The 19,737-nt window shown below is 49.9% G+C and overlaps 3 protein-coding genes across 5 annotated transcripts in view; 1 reads left to right on the top strand and 2 right to left on the bottom strand.

Annotated features, from left to right (window-relative positions):
* ago2 (argonaute RISC catalytic component 2) overlaps positions 1-19,737 on the top strand; it is a 70,103-nt gene that overhangs the window by 15,623 nt on the left and 34,743 nt on the right. The window contains exons 20-21 of one of the 3 annotated variants that reach the window (XR_016113464.1): positions 9,787-9,968; positions 18,750-19,019. The exons of 1 other annotated variant lie outside the window; for it this stretch is intronic. The gene's annotated coding sequence lies outside the window, so the exon portion shown is untranslated. Of the gene's footprint in view, positions 1-9,786; positions 9,969-18,749; positions 19,020-19,737 lie in introns of those variants that run through there. One more of the 3 variants, XR_016113463.1, reaches the window with a different exon arrangement.
* On the bottom strand, positions 758-11,420 carry pals2b (protein associated with LIN7 2, MAGUK p55 family member b). Its single transcript, XM_088986964.1, has 13 exons — positions 11,289-11,420; positions 6,688-6,879; positions 6,373-6,476; positions 5,829-5,981; positions 4,901-5,053; positions 4,601-4,828; positions 4,119-4,250; positions 3,942-4,038; positions 3,135-3,203; positions 2,899-3,060; positions 2,615-2,817; positions 2,304-2,432; positions 758-1,685 (listed from the first exon to the last, which is right to left on the bottom strand). The coding sequence occupies exons 2-13, from the start codon at positions 6,761-6,763 to the stop codon at positions 1,509-1,511; spliced, it is 1,683 nt and encodes a 560-aa protein (XP_088843090.1). The 5' UTR covers positions 6,764-6,879; positions 11,289-11,420; the 3' UTR covers positions 758-1,508.
* Positions 12,151-13,621, bottom strand: npy (neuropeptide Y). Its single transcript, XM_089023171.1, has 4 exons — positions 13,502-13,621; positions 13,221-13,408; positions 12,550-12,639; positions 12,151-12,437 (listed from the first exon to the last, which is right to left on the bottom strand). The coding sequence occupies exons 2-4, from the start codon at positions 13,406-13,408 to the stop codon at positions 12,416-12,418; spliced, it is 300 nt and encodes a 99-aa protein (XP_088879297.1). The 5' UTR covers positions 13,502-13,621; the 3' UTR covers positions 12,151-12,415.

The following is a 19,737-nucleotide window of genomic DNA, read 5'->3' as shown; positions in this document are numbered from 1 at the left end:
AAAACTTTTGTTCGTCCCACAATGGGGAAATTTGCACGGTTCACTTATTGTGGCTTCGGCGCATCGCAGGTTTTTTTTTTTTTTTTTTTGCCTGGAAAAAATGTTTCAAAATGATGAACGACTCAGAGGTTTTGTACATGGCTATAGTTTGATTGGTTCCCAGCGCTGACGCCACCCAATGACGGCACGATATCTCATCTAGATTGGCTGTGCATCTTGTCAGCCCCGCCCAGCACCGCCCTCTGTGTTGTTATTATTATATAACTCTACTTGGCGGATTTTTGTCTATCGCGGGTGTTCCTGGTCCGCATTAACAGTGGAAAGCGAGGGACGACTGTCTTCTGTCATTTGTGTTTCTGTGTCCAGGACGCGTCTCAGCAAATCGTGGCTCGTTGGTGACACCTACTGGCCACTTGCATTGTTTTTTTCCAGGCAATCAAGCATTTACATTCCAGTCCTGTCATATTTGTTGCATTCATTTGTCCCTCCCGCGCCCCAAATTGGTTCAATGCTACCATTTTGTGATTTATTGTCAATAGTAAAGTCCCAAATGATGTCGCAGCTGTTGAAATGCAGTCACCTTTATTCATCTAAACTTTGCAGGTAAAAATGTAGAAGCAAATTGTTTTAACATCGAGTGATTGATGAAAACACCTTTTCACAACATGCAGCGGGTTTCCTACAATGTGGCACAGGAAGAACATTGAACTTGTAATAAATAACGACGAAGCGGGTCCCGGAGGGCCGCCGTCCCGCCTGTTTTCCAGCTCTCCCAGGAGCAACGCACCCGATTCAAATCATCGGGACCGTTTTGATGCTGCTTCAGAGCTGGCTGATGAGCTGATCATTTGAATCGGCTGCGTTGCTCCTGGGAGAGCTGGAAAACAGGCAGGACGGCGGCCCTCCGGGACCCGCTTCGGACACCCCTGACCTACATGGAACTGTTTTCAAATATGTTAAACATGACGCACGTTGCCTTGAAGTTGAGGACAGTCTGAAGGTCATTTGCTCCAGCCGGTCAGGCAGAAGCGTTGAAGACAAAAACAAACTCTAATCACGTTCAACAAAAACTACAAAGAAAATTAACAGTGTTTGATCCTGAACAAAACATAAAAGAATAAAGCCGTCTGTTGACGAAAAGCCTTCTTCGGTCGTCATCTGTACTTGTTTGAAGGTGTCGGACCTTTGGCTCCTCATCCGAAAAGCTTTGCGAGCCGACACGGACGAATAAGCCGTCTGGTGAAACACGGACGGCAAACGTCAGACATGTCAAGAAAGACCAAATCCTCCGCGCCCCTTCTTCTTTTGCAGCGCTCGCACGTGATGTAAAGACCTTGACTAAACGGTTACCAAATAAATAAGCACTCTTTCCCTCTGAGTCGAAGTAGAAAAAAGTTGCGCGGCCCCCGAGGACGGACAGTGTTTCAACATTTGTCTTGTTTGACAGAAGTAGCTCTTGGTATTGGTTCTTCCCCGTCCGTCCGAGGTGAGAGCGGGGTGGGGTCTCCTCAGTACACCCAGTTGACCGGGACCCACTGAGATTCAGCACGTAGTTTGTCCACTGCCGACCGTAAGGCGTCAAAGGCTTTGTCCAGGTTGTCGTTGGTGATCGTCAGATCAAAGCAATGGCCGTAAGCCCTCTGGATGCGAGCGCTCTCGTCCACCGTCTTCCTCAGGTCCACGTCCTGCCAAGCGGGACTTGACGTCGGTGGAAATTCATCCCATCCACATCGGACCGTACAGACGCTCCCCAATTTACCGACGAGATGGATACGTTGCCAACGCTCGCTCGTAAGTTGCTTCAGTGCTATCTTTTGGATACAACGCTTAGATAAGTATGTTTAAGATTGAAATAGCTTTCCATATTGTCAGTAATACGAAGTGCTAATTTTCAGCACGTTTTTCTCATTTGGAGCAAATGAATCTACAAAAAATATGAGTCGAGATAAATGCGCTTGTTTTGCCCCGAACTCGTTTTAAGACCTGTGTAGGTTTTCCGAAGCTCCATATAGTGACTTATTTGAAGAAATAGTGTCAAGCCAATTTTAGTTGTTCTTTTGGCAGATTATTTGACTTACTTGAAGGCATTTTCATCCTATTTTAGTCACTTTTTTTCTGGTCTTTAAGGACTGTAACCCGTATTGGTTTTGAAAGGCGCTTATAAATGAAATGTATTGTTATAACTGGAGAGAATACGACATACGTTCCTGTGTACTGTTGTCCGTAACTGGAATGTTTGTAAGTAGGGGAGCGTCTGTACGCCGAAACACTTTTGCCGTGGATTGAAATGGCCTTTTCCTTACCGTGAGCTGTTTGGTGGTGAGGCCTGCGTCCACGACGGCTTGGTGCATGGCCTTCAGAGTGTCGAAATCTGGCGCGGCGATGAAAACCACGTAAGGCATGAACTCTGACCTTTTCAGGACCTTTAGAGCCTGGGAGGAGGGAGGGAGAAATCACGGGATGCCTTTAGTTTGCATTTGGAAGGACGAAAAAAAGAACGCGAGCAAAATGAAAGGGCTGTTTATGAGTGAACATGCGGCAAATGTGGGCCTGCTTTCTTTCAATGTGAGTTACTATCTCGCTTTGTCTCTCTCTCACACATACACACGCTAACCTGCGGGTTGACGTCGAGGATGCACGTCCGCCCCGCTGCCACCACCTGGTGGATGGACTCCATCTTGGTGCCGTACAGATTGCCGTCGTACTCTCCGTGCTCCAGGAAGCGCCCGGCCTTCACGTCCGCCTCCATCTCCGTCCTGGAAGCGAAGTGGTAGGAGTTGCCGTCCAGTTCGTCGTCGCGGGGACGCCGGCTCGTGTCTTAGCGAGGCAAAGTGGCGTCGGTTACGTCCCAAAGAACTTTGCGTGACCTTGACGTCGTCGCAATGCCGGCCGACCTACGTGGGATGGTGGTTCCGAAGCGGGTGGGTTGAAGGACCGTCAGCCGGTTCTTGAGGCTGCGTCGGCCTACGCCCTGCGCGCCGATCAGAACTAGCGTCTTTCTCTGGAATGGCGGAACCTTGGCCACTTCTTCGTAGATCTGCAGCTCGTGCCTGTCAAACTCTAGTTCACAGAATTGTTATTATGCTGCTTCGGGGATCAAAAACGACGCTAGCTAGAGACGCCGCCAGCCTGACCTGCATTCTTGGCGGTCAAATACATCATCTTTTTCTTCTTCTTTCCAGCAATAGTGCCGCACAATATGCCTGGGGGGGGCAGGGGGGTGTTGAAAAAAAAAAACAAGAATAGGGAGCCCGTCACTCATCCCTGCTTGTGCAGTGTTTGGCCACGAGGGGGTGGGCTAGACCACAGTTAGCCCTGCAAAATATTTTGGATGAGAGACTTTAGACCAGGACAGGATGCTCGCCTCTTGACTGCTACTCACTCGTAAGAGGGAGCGTAGAACTTCGACATGTGACAGTTGTTTTCAGGATCTTCTTATTTGTTTTCAAATGTTGAAATGGCCTCGATCAGCCACCCCGACACACCTCAGGTCTGCTGACCAGACATGATTAGCCGTGCCAACAACTCATCGGAGGCTCAGGGGGGTTCAAGCCTCTTCCCTTGCCGGAATGGCCTGCCACCCGACATCTTTTTGAAAACTGCCTCAAAACTCAAGACGTCCCTGATCCACTGGTGAAAAGGACTCTTTGGCATTTGACTCTGCATGATTCCAACTTGAAATTAGTTTTACTCCCCGGTGCTTCCTCCTATCTTTGCGACTGCTATAATTTCCCGTATATGATAGTTGTCAATGTTATAGCTTAAGCGCTATACATCAATCAATCAATCAATCAATATGGATTGTATTGCATTGACTTCTGACAAAAGAGTGACGCCATTTTGCCACTTGCTGCCAACGTGGCGGTTCAGTTTGCCAATCCCGCAATCAGGAGAGCAAGCCCGGGCCGGCTTGACAAAAACGGAGGTGTTGAAATACCTACCCGATCCATCCGAGTCCCGCGGAACAAAAGCTTTCCTCTTCTCCTCCAAGAACTGACTGGGGATCAGCCCCGTGGCCCCGCCCACCACATGACAAGCCTGCGAGACATTGCGCAACCCGTCGTCGCCCTTTTGCCGTCTTTTAGCACAAAGCTAACTTGCGTTAGCGCAAAAATCACCTGCCACCAGTTGGGATCTTCTCTGTTGACGATCTGAAGGATATCTCCTCGCTCGAAAGCCATTCCGGCCTCCCGGCAAGGGATCAGGTTGTCGCTGGCCGGGTCGTAGTCAAAGTAGGGCCGCACGTAGACCTGCCGGGGTTATGATGGGACAGCGTGTTGCGCTTTGTTGTCAAAGTAAGGCAGGCAACTGGAGCGACACTTGATTCCAAAATGAGACACCGAGCGTGACGGATGAACGGCCGCGGCCCTCTGTTTGACGGCCAACGTGACGCCTCTTCCGGATGCGCAATTGTCGCGGCTTGGAATGGAAGTGGATTTACGGCGGGATGTCGCCTTTGAGAAAAGAAGGCGTCCGAACGAACGGAGAGTGCTCCCGGATGGAAGATCGTGCGACCCACATAGCCGGTGGAGCGTTATTAATGGACTTGACGTTCTTCCTCGGGGGACACCAGCGTGGCACGGCATCGGCGGCGACGTACCTGCGGGGGTGCGGGGGCGTGGCGGTAGCTGGGTAGTATTTTCAGGGTGATCCCGCCGCTGCAGTCCTTGAGCAAGTCCTGCAACTCGCCGGGATTGTTGCCCACGTCTTTGCCGTTCACTTCCTTGATGATGTCGCCCGCGTGCAGGAGTCCTTGCCTGTCAATCATGCCGCCGTGGAGGATCCTGGCGATCACAAGGTCGTCTTTCTCCACGCGAAAGGTCACGCCCTGCGGGGGGGTCGCGACAATTCCATTTCCTTTCTCCTTCCCCTTCTTTTCCCCCCAAATTGTGGAGCTGACCAGAGGCTCGCCGGCTTTCTTGCGAATGCCGATCATGCGCACGGCGTCGGCCTGCGTGAGGGCGCTGTTGACCGCCGCGTCGTTGGCCATTTCGGGAGGGGGCGGGACTTCGTAGCATTTGGAGGCCACCGTGTCGTGCGCCTCCAGAAGGGACTGTTGACCAAAGGAAGACAATCAACTCCCAAATTGAAAAGCATGATGCGGATGGAGCGCCGTTCCCAAATGTGGGGTTTTTTTCATGCTTGGGTGGCGATGCAGCGCTGGCCGTGGCCTCTGGCAATGCTTTTCCCTTCCGCCAGGAGGCGGAATTAGCGCTTTGCTGCAGCTTCAAGCGCTATATAAATCAAGAATTGTATTTTATACAGCCGCCCCCCATTTTCAAGCTCAGATAACTCCAGAGCCATATAACTGAACTAATTAACAGTGAATGAGTATCAATAATATAGAAAGAGGGTCTTCTGCTTGTGGAAGTTGGGGGGGGGCTTCACAGGGTCCACACGTGATGCCCAAACATTCATTTGTGGCCCAAAAGTTGAGCGGTGGAGGCAACTTCACCAACTTCGCCTCACATCTCGGCAACAACTCGTGTTGCCGGAATGTTCCTCAAAAATCTAATCACGGAAAAGCTCAAATCCCACAAATGGATTAGAAACTAATCTATTGGATTAATTGTTGGCCCACTTTGCGTCCAATTTTAGAAGGCAGACAAATGTTTTTTGTTGAGGAAAACATGACAAGACGACCCACAATGACCCCACCCCGAATGCTCGTCCTTTTCACCGACGCTTATTAAAACCACCAACACCTGCGCAGCTGAAGGCGGAGCTCTACAGCGCCACCCGCCGGTCGCAAACCCAAACGTAACGTTTTGCGGGCGCGGAAGTGCCAAAAAAAGAAACCACTCCCCAAAAGCCCGAGCCGCGTTGACCTGAAAGTGGGGCTCCTGCAGGATCCTGGACAATTCGGCCGCGCCGTCGTCTGCGACTTTGAGGCCGCCGATGTCGCCCAGGATCTCCGTCAGCAGTTCCATGTTGTTGTCCTGCACCGCCTCCAGTTTCACCTCCTCCGGGCGTTCGGAAGCCTGCCGGAGAGACGTGGAAACTCAGGGAGGGCGGGGCGGCGTCTCAAGCGCAAATGAGCAGATAAGCGTAAAGCTGCGCGTGCTGATGAGGTGATACCGGGGCGAATGGGGCAATCGGGGCCAGTCGTAGACCATAATCAGTCAGGACAAAAGAAGTCATTGGTGTAGGCTCAAAGCACCGCCACCTCTGCACATTAAGGATATAGCTATGGGGCCGGAGCTACCGGCAAATTTTAGTTGGCTGACGAAGCTTCTCGGATGAGAAGCGAAAGGGCCGACACCTTCAAAGAAGTCCAGATGACGGCTGAAGAAAGCTTTTCCTGCACGTTTTGTCCCTCGAAGGGCGTAAGCGAGCTCTGATGTCAAGGCGTCGATGTGCGCGACTACCTACAATTGGGCTTTCCATGATGCCGCGCAGGAAGAGAAGGTCCATGTCTTTGGCGCTCCCGGAGGCACTCGCCTCCTCACCCAGATTAGCCAACGCCTCCCGCGTGGCTACGGAAAAGAGAGAGAGAGAAAATGGGGAGGGAGGGAGGTAAGGCCTCGTGACGTCCTGCAATTGGAGTGAAAATGCCAAAAACGCCGGCACTGGAGCGGACACAAAGGACGAGAGCCGTTCAAATGTCGACCTTCTGTTAGTTTATGGATGTCGGTGCTTGTATTCCATCCCCCTGAAAGGATTGGACGCTGCCAACGAGTTCCTCACCTCCCGACGCTTCCCGCTTGGCGTCCGCCGGCGGCGGCGTCGCTCCTTGCGCCCGCGCCACGTTGGCGTCCTCCATGGCCACGACCGTCTCGTCCCGTCTCGTCCCGTCCCGTCCCGGTCCTCCTCCTTCCCCGCGCGACGGCCGCGAGGTCCGCGTCCTGCGCCGATCGCGCCGCTTTTCAAGCGCTCGGCCTTCCAAGTGCAAAAAAGCAAGTGATTCCAATGGGGGGAGGGCATCAAGTGATGGCGGCGAGTCACGTTTTTACCAAGTTGTTAAAAGGCAGCCACCAAATGCGCTTGAGTAGCCCCTCCTTCCACCCCACCCAAAGTTCAGGTGCTGCGCCCGCCTGTCTAGACAGAGTACACCCCCCCCCCTCCAAGTAGGATATTATGCAAGTAATCTGACATAAGTATTTAGGGCAAAGGGGGTCGGTCTTGACCCGACATTCCCAGTCTCCTCCACTTTCCCCCAATGTTGGTTGGGACCCCCGCAGAGCAGACGAGGAGTACAGATTGTGCTCTCGCGCGTCTCGTTTGCGTCAGATGAACAATGTTGCCGACGGAATGGCGAGCTTGCAATTGAACACGGACCACAATGGAGTCTCGTCATGTTTCATTGGATACTTTTTCAAGCCACCGTGACGGTATTTTCCCGTGAATAAGGCGCATCCCCCATCGATGGTGTATTTTCTTCCATTTTTAAGGCGCAGCGGACTCTAAGGTGCCCCTTCAATCAATGAAAAAAACGTCTTCCAAATGTATAAATAGCGTATTTTCAAGGCGCAGTGTATTTTCAAACGTTTTCCATTTAGACTGACTATATGGCGCACCTTTCCAAATACGTATAAACATATTTTCCAAATATAAAGCAGAGCAGATGATGAGGCTGGCCGGGGTTATGCGATCGATACTTGTTCTACGGGGGAAATGGAGCAGGGTGACCTTTGAAAGAAAAGGTGCGCCTTATACACCAAAAAATACAGTACTTTGACCGTGTATTTTTTCGTACTTTGAAATACTGTATGAGAGAACTTGTGTAGCGCCGGCGCCGCAGGGTGACGTCAAAGCAACGGGCTCGTCCCGAGACCAATGTTGCGCATAGCAAGTTGTTGTTGTTGTTGTTTGTGCTTCTTCTTCCAACCATCTTGTCAAGCTCCCTTTAAGGCCCGCGCGTGTTTGTTTGTTTGCGTCTATACATACATACATGACGTCTACCCTTTCCATTTCCGCGTCATCCCAAGACAGGGCGGGCAGCCCCCTCCCCCCCCCGTCCCGACGCAGCTGTGCAGCCTTTAATCCGCGCTCAATTCGTGCCGCCCCTCCCCCGACGTTGGATTTTAATCCGGCCGCAAAAGCTCAGGATTACAAATGTGGGTTTGCGCCACTGGCCTAACATAAACGTCGTCGCCAATGTTTGCCGCGTTGACCTGAAGCGTGGCCGCTATTGACTTTGCGTCGTTGTCGTGAACTCATTCGCTGCTGGACGCGTGCCAAAATGTGTCGGCGACTTTTGTCGTTGTCACTCCGATTCCACGACCCACAGGATATTGACCTTTAGGACTACATCAACATTCAATGCGGGGTTAGAAACCCTGGACTCTCTCTCTTCTTTCGTCAGCCAACGGAAGAATTAGTTCCTAAATGCTATGCATCTGGAGTTATCTGAGCTTGAAATGGGGGCGGCCGTACAAAACACAATACAATACATACATATGGATTGATCGTATTTTGCGGTCTCTAAGGCTTGGAATGGTGCATTTTCAAACTTGCGCACCGGAGTAGAAGGCGCATCGCCGATGAATGAAAAAAGTCAATATCATATATAAACATTGTAACTTGCCCCATTTCAAGCTCCGATAACTCCAGACCCATATAATTTAGGAATTAACTTTTTTTTCTGATGAAAGAAGAGACTACAATGTAGACATGTAGTCCTAAAACGGAATTTTCTGCGGGTTCTTCAATTTGGATGAAAATGACAAAAGCCCTGGCCCAAGAGTGGACACGTTTGCACATCGTCTGGCAGTGAATGACTTCATTGATTTTCGCAACAGTCGTGTTAACATTTTGGCGGCTTTTAAGATGTCCTCCAAACGCCTTTTTTTCCCCCTTTTGACTCTTTTTGCGCACGATGGAGCTGGGCAGACTGAAGCCGGCGGGGGGTGCAGCGAGCTCTCAAAGCCGCTGTCGTTCCCACTTCCTGGCAATGACGTGCCAATCACAAAGAAGGTCGGGGGGCGGGGGGGCGATACAGCACCGGGAATCCAGATGTCACTCTCGGGGCCTCGCTCCCGGATAAACAATTTACAACAAGTCCACCTGATGCGATCGGACGTCATCTGTCACACGATGTTTCCATTTTGTCTCGAACGTGATCGGATAATCAAGGTACACGCCCGCGCCGCGGAACGTATAGAGCACTTTGGACATGGACTGACTCCTCCCGCTTGCCCGCCTCTCGGCCCCCCCTGCCTCTGCCGCCATACCGACCCCAATGTAGGTCACCGCGAGTGAACGCAGCCCGCGCACTAAGAGGATGACGCGCGTCACGCGTAAGACGGCCGCCGTTGCAAAGCACGTCGTCCTATCGGCGCCTTCGCCCCGCCTTACCTCGTTTGGATCGGCGAGAAGGGATTCGTGGGATGCGACGAAGCGCCAACGGCGTCAACTCGGCAATCAAATTGAAAAGTCGACAAATCAATATTCTGAGGGTCGTGGAATGGGAGTGACGCTGACAAACAAACAAACAAACAAACAAACAAACAAACCCTGGCACTGGAGGGGACGCGATATCTATGTATCGTACGGCTGCCCCCATTTCAAGCTCAAATAACTCCAGAGCCATATAACTTGGGAATTAACTCTTTTTCAGTCTCAGGTTTCTCACCGTGTATTGAATGTTGATCAAAATCAAATGTCGCGCGGGCCTTTGAGTGAAAATGACAAAAGCCCTGGCGCTTTTGCCCCTCGTCTGCCAGCGAAAGGAGTCCCCGCCTGCCTGGTCCAGTTTCAGTCTATTCCATCGGTGTACGTCGTGCCTCCTTCGTCCTTCTCCGAGTTGACATTGATGTTCGTTTTGTCTTTTGTCGTCCCTTTCAGAGCGCCGGCGCAATCGGACGCGGGCGCTTCCCCCCCTTTCTCTCGCACGTTGCGCCACGAGCAATCCGTGCAGCCAGGCGGACATCCTTCCAGGCGACCGCCGTCCGCGCCTGGTCGTGCTTGACGGCGGCCGTTGCGAGGATGCGGAGGAGCGCCGCTGAGCCGTCTTCATTGTCGGTCGGGTAAGGAAGAACTGCTGACAAAGTCTGGCGACGCGTCTCATTCCGACGAGAAAGGTCGCGCTGAATCCCGCCTCGGGGTCGCGACGCTCGTCATGTCGCGTCTAGCCTTCTTCCTCGGCGCCGAAACGGGAAGCGCCTCGTCTCCGTTGCGCCTTCCAAGCGAGCTCGGTGGAGAAAGCTGGTCATTTCACGCGAGCCGCGACGGACCTCTTCCGGGACGCTCGCACGAAATAGATCCGACATGTTGTTAGTCAATTATTATGGGATGAGGGAGAGTGAAGCAAAAGAGAAAATCAATAGCTTGTACTTGTACTTGGCCGCTGCGCGAGCGAGAGTCAGCCCGGTGACTTCCAAACGATGATCAGAACAAGAGGCCGTGTCACGTGACCTCGTGACCTCGTGCCTTTCAAAAGGCTCGAGGTCACGTCACTCATTCGATGCCGCACGTGCAAAAATGCGTCCACTGCGGCGCCAGGGCTTTTGTCATTGTCACTTGAATTGCACAAGATTGAGTCGGTAGGAGCACATACGTGAACATTCAATACGGCTGTCTGTCTTCCATCGGGAAAAAAAAAGAGTTCATTCCTAAATGTCTGGAGTGTTATGAGCTTGAAATGAGGGCGGCTGTCCAAAATACAATGCAATACATATACATATACATATACATATTGGTTTAATATAAAGCGCTAACATGGAAAAGGGAAACGCCGCCCCCTTGTGGAAAAGGAAAAAACATTGCCAGAGCCCCCGGCCAGCGCTTTATCGACACCCGAGCGTTTGGGAATGGCGCTCGACGTCCTATTTTCAGTTCCCGAATCCATTTGTGAATGAATGTTGAATTTGGTGCCGCTAACGGGCTGTTGGACTCGTATTTGGAGTTGGGCTTGCGCTCCATTCCGACGGCCCAATGGATCGAAATCAAAGCGCGCACCGCAATTCGACGTCGTTGCAAACTTGAAAGCTATTTGGAAGCGCGTCGATGTCCCGGATGTCCCGGATGTCCCGGATGTCCTGCCCTGCGTGCAACCGGGGCCAGATGCTATTTAATTGTCCGAATGACGGCGCGCGTCTCGCCACGCGTGCGGCCATTTTTGGAGCCATCTACCCGTCAGCCTTTTGCGCTGCGTGCGCGTCCGATCGGCGACGACGCGGTCACCCGCCTTTGAGCCCACGGAGCGAAGAAAGAGACGCGTCCCGCCGTCCGTCCGCGCCGCATCGCGACAGCTGCTCGCGCGAGCGACCCGCAACTCTTCACGCGCGACAAAGTGTCAGTGTGATTCCCATTCAAAGGGGAAAATGCGTCCGGAAGCTCTTTCTTACCTTTGGCGAGGGCGTGAGTTCGCAGTCGCTGGCCAAAATGTCCCGAGTGGACGCCAAAGACGCCGCAACGACCCCGCAAAGACGCCGCTACTCGGTCTCCGTCCCGGTCCCGCAAAGGACTGGCCGGAGAACGCGGTGCCAATCGCACGTGTCGGCACCGCCTACCGAATGACGTCGGATAAAGCACACCAATCGCAGCCGAGCATCAACCGTCACTCGGTGGGCACTTTTTTTTGTCAAATCACTGTCGTTCGTTCAATATTTGCGTTTAAAAAGCGAACGAATATGCAGGATTGTTTTACGCAACTGTACTGGTTTTAATAATAATTAAAAAAACACTCTGGTTCATTCAATATTTGGACCACAGCGAATACGAGCAAACGTTTTGAAGCTAAAAGTGTTTCCAGGGGAGCTTCGTGGCTCTTCACCTTCGTCTCGCTATCTCTGAAATAAATGTATCCTTCTATTCTATTCTATTCTATTCTATTCTTGAAATAGCGCACAAATTAAATGCTCTTAGGTTTAAAAAGCAGGAAAAAAAGATCCCGCGGGCAGTCTCGACTGGTGTGTGTGCGCGTGTGTCGGTGGACCGCTAGAGGACGCCAAAGCACAGCTTTTCTCCAAATTGATTGAGACGGCTTTATCCATCAAATCATCGCAAATAGATATTGTGTACGGCTTTTAGATTTGAGGTATGAAGATTTGGACATCGTGCTCTCGTCAAATCTAAACTAAACGATTTTAAAGCCTTTTAAACTCTTTTGTCAGTCTTGAAGATTGCCAAACAAACTGCTAATGATTTGAAAACCTGTTACAGATATGTACCCGTTCGTGATTCCTTGATTTTGCAATCAGACCGAGAAAGCAACAGGCATTTCATATAATGACTCTTTAATTGCACCAACTACCAACTACCAACTACCAACGACGTACCCGGTCCCCCGGTTTATTGGAGACGTTTGCAAACGATGAGGAGCCTGCGTGGAATATTTCCAATTGGATGGTGCAAAGCGGACAAAGGAGGAGGCGTGCGAGCGGGGCAGGGTGCTCCTTTTGCTGCTCCTTTTGGTGCTCGTACGACGACGACATGACGTTGACACAGGAGGGCAGATGGACCCGCGACCTCCTCACCACAATGATGGCTCGTATCTGCTTAGAAAGACAGAGGTTAGCTTCCTTTGAACTCTGCTTCCGCCGCCGGACAAAATGTTTTGAAGCCAAGTCAAGAGCTTGACTTGCACAGAGAGTGAACGTGACGGACCTTGACTGCGGAATTGCGTCGGCGCTCTCCTTCAGTAACAGTTGGGCCGCCGGCGTGTCCAAAATCTCCGGATTGGCCCTCTTGCCATACCTTGGAGGACCAAGAAACCAAAATCAAGTACAATGAACTCATCGACTGCCGTTGACGATTCTTTTCAGGACTCGAAAATAGGACGTAGAGCGCCATTCCCGAATTTGTTCATTTGTTTTTTTATGCTTGGGTGCAGATAAAGACCCATATAATGACCTCTTTTTATCCGATTTTATCTTCCTCCTTTCACTGACAAATGGCCACGGCAGGTGACAAAATAAGCCTTTCACGGAAATCATCCTTGCATTTTTTCTACATGGAGAGGCCGTCTTACCATCTTTTGTGCAATGCAACGAATGACTTTGATCTTTCAAAACCTTTTTTCGGTAGCAGCGCATGATAAGGAAGGAAGGGGCCCCTTTGACGAATGATATCTGTTTTCCATCCAGAAGGCGCACGGTCAGCTTTTGAAAACAACCTTTTCTTGGAGGTGCGCCCTATAGTGCCGAAAATACGCTACATCCCACAGTGCGGCGTTGTTATTTTGGATGTTTTCTGTGGTGTGTGATAGAGGAAGTGGTTTGGAGGAATCAATGACGCTTGTGAACCGCCCCCCCCTCCGTGCGCTGGATGGATCCTACCTCTGTCTTGTGATGAGGTTGATGTAATGTCTCAAGGCCGAGTAGTACTTGGCCAGATCCTCAGCAGGGGCGTCTTCGCCGGGGTTCTCTGGTTTGAGCGGGTAGCCATTTGTCGGAGTACCCAAGCACAGGAGCGCCCACGTCAACAATGCCGCCGTGCCCGCCAAACTAACAAAGTTGGAACGCATCTGAAAGAGCGGGAAAAGAAACCTGGCTGACACTTTTCCCATCTTTCATCATCCCCAATCCAAGTGTGAGAAACCCGATCGGGTTCCACTTACATTTCTTGTTCTGATGAAGCGTCGCCGTGCAATGCTGATTGATGCCTTTCTCCTCCGACAAGTGAAGCGCGGCTGGCGCGCGCCGCGCTTTATAGGCGCGCTGCGGCAGACGCGCGTCAGAGCCGCACGCCGGCGTCAGCGCCGATGCTGTCATTGCTCTGGTGTTTTCTTTCGACAAACGTCTCGTGTCATTCATTGAAACGAGCCAAAATAGTCAAGTTTCAAGTCTGTTTCCAGTCGCCGCTGTGATATTTTGTTCCCTTGACGCGTCCGGTCGGGTTATCCGCCTGAGGCAGCGTGAATAGATTGAATTGATCCACTTGAGAGAGGACCTGAGGGTGTTTTGGTGAAGGTCCAAAAAGCTCTTGAGTTTATGAGACACTCATCCCTGACTACTTAGTGGGAAGCCAAAAAATAATCCTAATCATACAAAAGTTCTGTAAAACAACAGCAGCTTTAGTTTTGAATTTCTTTGTCCAATTTGAGGCATTACCGTGCTGTAAACGCACCAAAGCCACCATGATTTCACTCCCCTAAAATATGGCTTTGATTCGGCCACGCCTGACAATGAGTCGACGATTGACGGAAACCAGATTTCCAGCACTTTGCTTCCAGTACATTTGAACGGTGGTGACTTGTTTTGGCGCTAAGTCGGGCCGAAGCGGATTGGCCCGGAGAACACGCCATTGGACAATTCACTAAAACAAGCCAAAATAGCCCGCCGCCTTCAAAATCATCCAGCAAATTCTGAAAGAAGAGGAAAATGATGACAGTGAGAGAAAAATAAATACTTTTAAAATACAAACTGAGGGGAGGCCAACGTTCTGCCGCCATGACAACGTCAATGAATCTATTACATGAAGAAAAGCCTGTAAATATTAGACTCGATTTTGATAGTGGACTGTTGACTTGATTGCATTTGAGTTTGGACTGCCCGAAAAACATTTACGATGCTTCTTTATGCACGCCCCGTATTGTATTCAGACTCAATTTGGCCTTAGAAATATTTTTTGTACTCATCCGCGTGTCAATTTGCTATTCTACGTAGGGTTTGCTACATTACTGTTCTTCATATGTCGTGGGCGGTCCCGGTCCGCAATCAGTGATAAAGGAGGGATGACTGTCTCGCCAGTCGTGCTGAATGCTGCGGTCCGGGAATGTCATTTGACATTCGGACAGCGAGCGTATTTTTTTGGGTGGACACGTGAAGACGCCATCAATCGACAGATTTGGACGAGCGCATATCGCTTCAGAGCAAGTGTCACAAAAGTAAGCGTGATCCACACTTGACGTTAAAAAAAAGGTCTCCTGATGGCGCCTGGGTAAGAAGAACATTTCAAAGCGCCCGAATGAATGAATGAATGAACGTTCCCCTCGAATCACTTTTCAATGTCATTTTCTTCCCGAAAGGACGTGCGCATCAACAACAAAAAAAGCGGCGCCGAAGGAAGGGAGCGAGCGCGAGCACCCACCCAAATAGCTCTTAAATGAATGTGGAAAAAGCAAGCGCTTCATTTACTCGCCATTCAACATCCTTTTGTAAGTCAGCCATCCCAGCCAGCAATTGGGGATGCGGCGAAGGCCTTTTGTGTCACGCAGGATGCTTTGGCGCTTTTGCCACCAGATGACGAATGAGACACAAGTGAGAGAACACGCAAACGCCAATCAGCAGCCATTTTCCACTTTTTTTCCTTTTCTTTTCGGGAAGTGGCGTCAATGGCCTCAACGTGTGGACAAATGTAGCGGGATCTTGGGGGAAGTTGAAAGGTCACCCGGCGTTTGACGTGCCTTAACCTGAACTCATTCGCTGGCCGATGAGGTGCAAAAAAAGGTGTCCACTCCAAGCGCCAGGGTTTTTGTCATTTTCACATGACCCGCAGAATATTGACTTTTAGGACGAACGACATCGACATTCAATAACAGCATTCGAAACCTTCCACTCTCTTCTTTCATCGGCCAACAGAAGAATTAGTTCCTGAGTTATATGGGTCTGGAGTTATCTGGACAGAAGGTCACGCCGTTGTAAGGGTGGCATTTGTTGGGCTCAGGTGCGACGCGGCGCCATCCTGGCGGGAGGACTCCTGTCGGATGACGGCCGCCCGCAAAGTCGCCGGCGTCCGCGCCAAACAGCTTCGGACGAGACGCGCGATGGGAAAAGGTCATATCGTCGGAATGTCGCCTTGACTGACGACGCAGCCAAAGAGAATAATAAGACCATTCAAATTAGCCAAGGTACAAATCTGCGGAAATTCAACATTCGCCGTCATTTTCATCTTGATCTGGTCTTGCGCGTGTAAAGGTCAAGACGATTCTGACAAAGAATGACCGGCATCTCAATCCGATCGGATCCAACACGGCGGCTTGCTTGCGAGCCACAAACCCAAAAAAAAAAAGCTGTCACTTTCATTGACAGTGGCCAAAATGTCCACCGAGGACATTTTCCCGGTTTATTTGAAGTCCTCTCACATTGGCCTTTATTCGTCTCACGGTGGTGACATTGACATTTCGCAGTAGCAAAGTGACGAAAGCGAGAAGAAAGGAAAGGAAGAAGTAGAAACCCCAAATACGGGACCTGCTGTGAACTCTCGCGGCGCCGTCTTGAAGTCAAAGCAACAGAAAAATGAATCCCGACACAAAAGAAATACAATGCAATGCATGCATACAGATTGGCTTATAAGGCACTCAAGCTGGAACAAAGCACTAATATGGAATAAAGGGGCAATGATGCCCCCTTGTGGAAAAGAAAAACTTTGCCGGCAGCCATAGCCAGCGCTTTATCGGCACCCAAGCATGTAAAAAGTAAACTCATATTTTCAATTCCCGAATGGCAGCAAAGAAGTTAAAAGTCCCTCAAGAGGGAAATTTGATGCTTGCGGTCCTGGTGACCACGAAAGCCCCGACTGGACTGGACTGGACTGGACTGGACTGTCATAATACACATATCAAGTCTTTTGCTTGTGTGTCAGCCATTTTGTCATTGTTTTAATTCATTTTTTTAAAATATTTGGGTCAGTATGATAATTGGTTGTTGACCAGCAACTGTCTGTCTATGCTGAATGATGCCCCCCCCCCCCCCCCCCCCCCCGCCCCCTTCTACAGTTGCATCCCATAACTGTCACAGGGGTAATGAAGTATTTCAATGCGACGTAATTGGCAATTTCATCTTCTGTGGCTGCCTCTTGTTTTTTTGTTTTTATTTTTTTTTTTCTGGTCGCGCTCTGTCAGTCAAGGGAGGTGTGGTTTCCATGGGGATCGAACAGGCCATGCTAGTGATGTCGTTCAAGCAAAAGTAAAAGGCTGCCGTCTCCTAAATGTGGTTGCTATGCAGAGGCAATTAGCTCCAATTATATTTGTGGCAAACAATAACGTGTGATGCGCACCCCCCAAAAAAACATAGAAGGTGTATCTGTTAGTTGCTATTTGCTCAGTTCACATTTCTTATTGCTACTCAGTTCACAATTTGAGCAAAGCAATGGGAAATCGTTTAGTTTTATTTTTTGATAGCGTATTAGCTAAACGAGCATTTTTCATCACTCATTTTGTCACTCGTAACTCATTCACAAATGTATCCGGGAATTGCAAATACGTATGACGTAGAGGGCCATTCCCTGATCCGTTTGGGTTTTTGTTTTTCTTGCGGGGGTGCCAGTAACGAGCCGGTCAGACCTCTGGCAATGTTTGCCTTTTGTCCATCTTTGCACTTTTTTACGGCGTCAGCGCGATATAAATCAAGATGTATTTTGTACATCCGCCCCGCCGCCGTTTCAAGCTCAGACAACTCCAGACCCGTATCATTTAGGATTTCACTTTTTTTTCGGATCAAAGAAGAGAGTCGAAGGTTTGGATTGGAAAAAAATGACAGCGCTCATTCTAGCTGCGCCAGAATGAGAATGTTTGATTGACGCCGACCGGAAATCCACCTGGCGTGGGCTTTGTCAGCTTTCACATGGGATCCCGCGAGCGCCGCGGTGATGGAGACTCAGGTGCAGCCGTGACCTTGTTCACGCGCAACCGGAATTCTTTGCCCTCGGCGCCACCCGCGAGACAGCGGCCGGCGTCCATCTGGAGACTCATCGCGTGCGGTCGTGACATGAGCGCGTTGGAAACACACGGAGGACAAATCGGACTCCGTCAAGTCGGCGGGAACGACATCTGCAAAAACAAAGTCGGGAGAACAAAAAGGTCCAAAGTAGCAAACAAAACCAGGAGTAAAACGTGACAAGATGAAAGACAACAATGAGGCAACCCTGAACGGCGGTGCCGGGAGTCCGCCAACACCCGTGCAGTTGCAGGCGGTGCTCGCAAACGCATACGTCACACTCACTCCATTTTTATTGAACGTGTTAATTTCATTTCTTTCTTTCTTTTTGTGTGTGAAAGTGTGCCACCAATCGAGGAGGCGAAACTCGCCTCACTCCTCATATGCGCTGCGGATGAAATCGGCAGTCGTCGCTTCTGATCCAGCGTGACGAATAGGATTAATCAATAGCAGACAATAGTGTCGCGTAGACAAATATGAATTGCTGCTGTTCTTTGCGGTGACGCTTTTCGATCCAGAAGAAGCGACATCCGCGCATCGACCTTTTTGCACGCTAAAACCAACCATGGGGGGCGGGGCCTTACATCACAGGGGCTTTGCTATCAACTCATTCACTGCCATTCCTGAATTTATTCGGGAATTGATAAGATGACATCCAGCGCCGCTCCCCAATTTGTTTGGGGTTTGGCTTTTTTCATGCTTGAGTGCCGATAAAGCGCTGGCCGTGGCTTCCGGCAATGTTTTTTCTTTTCCTTGCGAGCGCTTTGTTCCAGCTTCAGCTGTTGTTGAACCAATATGTATGTACTTTATTATATTTGTATTTTGGACAGCCGCCCCCATTTCAAGCTCATATAACTCCATACCCATATATTTACTGGAGTATAAGGCGCACCCACGATTAATGGTGCATTTTCAAACTTTCCATCGATAAGGCGCACCAGAGTATAAGGTGCACCTTTAATCATTGAAAAAAGTATAGTAAATATAGCGTATATATTTTAAGTAAAAAGTGTATTTGTCTATAAAGTAAATATGATAGATGAATATACTTTAGAAATATCTATAAAATTATAATAAATGTATTGTATTTTGTACAAGCTCATATAACTCCAGGGCCATATCGTTTAGGAATGTCCTTTTTTTTTTCCTCGTGAAAGAAGAGCACCTAAGGTTTCTAACACCGTACTGAATGTTGATGTCGTCCCAAAGGTCAATCTTCTGCTGGTCCTGGAATTCCAGTGATAATGACAACAACCCTGGCACTGGAGCGGACACATTTTTGCACGTTTCTGGCAGTGAATGAGTTAACGGAGTCGCTGCCGGATGAGCTCAAGCTTCTGAATTCTATTCTTGGCATTTGCGATTTGAAGCGGCCAAGCCTTTGGGTTCTCCCGAGATGAGACGTGGCCGGTAACGACGAATGTGTTGAACTTGCTCAAATGTCTCTTGTGTCATCCCAAAGAGCACGTCCGTCAATTCAGTCGCTCGCTGTCGACTGATAACATTCAAAACAATCCGCGTTGATTGGAGGATGGCGGCATCTAATCACGATGGCTCACCACAAGACGTTTTTTTTGCATTCTCGTGATGGATGTTTAGTCTGAAATCCAATCATTGAAAGTCTATCGTAAATGGGACGTCGATCAAATCTTAAACATTATTTATTTTATTTTTTTAGAAAAGAACGCTGCTTTAACTGTCAAATGGTTGTTTTTCTCTGCCACGTTGCTACGGAAATGACCCAGGAGCCATCTAACGGCCGGTAAATGTACTGCAGTTGTTCACTCGAGGCTTCAAAAGAGCGCCAGACTAATTTTAGCGACCTGAGCTCAGTTCACACATTCAGATCAAATCGAAATTGTGTACGTCGGAAGTGTTTTTAACACCTAATCGAAGATTAAAGTACAGTCGCGGGTATTCTTGTAACTGTCCCTTTTTGCCATCCGTATATGGCAGCAAAGACCGCAAGTCCCACAATGCATTGCGGCGAGGCTCGGCGACCCTTGGAGGGAACCGTGACGGTCAGCCCGCTTGCTTGCATTTTTGATTTCCGGCTGTGCACTTTAGCCGACCGAGCTCGGGGGGTTTTGCCCGGCTTCGCAGAAGAAACGATTGCCGGTTCGAGTCTCGGCTCACGATGAGCCTCTAAGCGACGCATAAAGACGGCGGGGACGTCTTTTTTCCCCTTGAAAAGGCG

Source organism: Hippocampus bargibanti, linkage group LG20, assembly GCF_051943395.1.
Source record: "Hippocampus bargibanti isolate YZ-2025 linkage group LG20, ASM5194339v1, whole genome shotgun sequence".
In the NCBI taxonomy this organism is placed as follows: domain Eukaryota; kingdom Metazoa; phylum Chordata; class Actinopteri; order Syngnathiformes; family Syngnathidae; genus Hippocampus; species Hippocampus bargibanti.
Note: the sequence above shows the minus strand (reverse complement) of the source record. Positions and strands in the feature narration are given on the sequence as shown.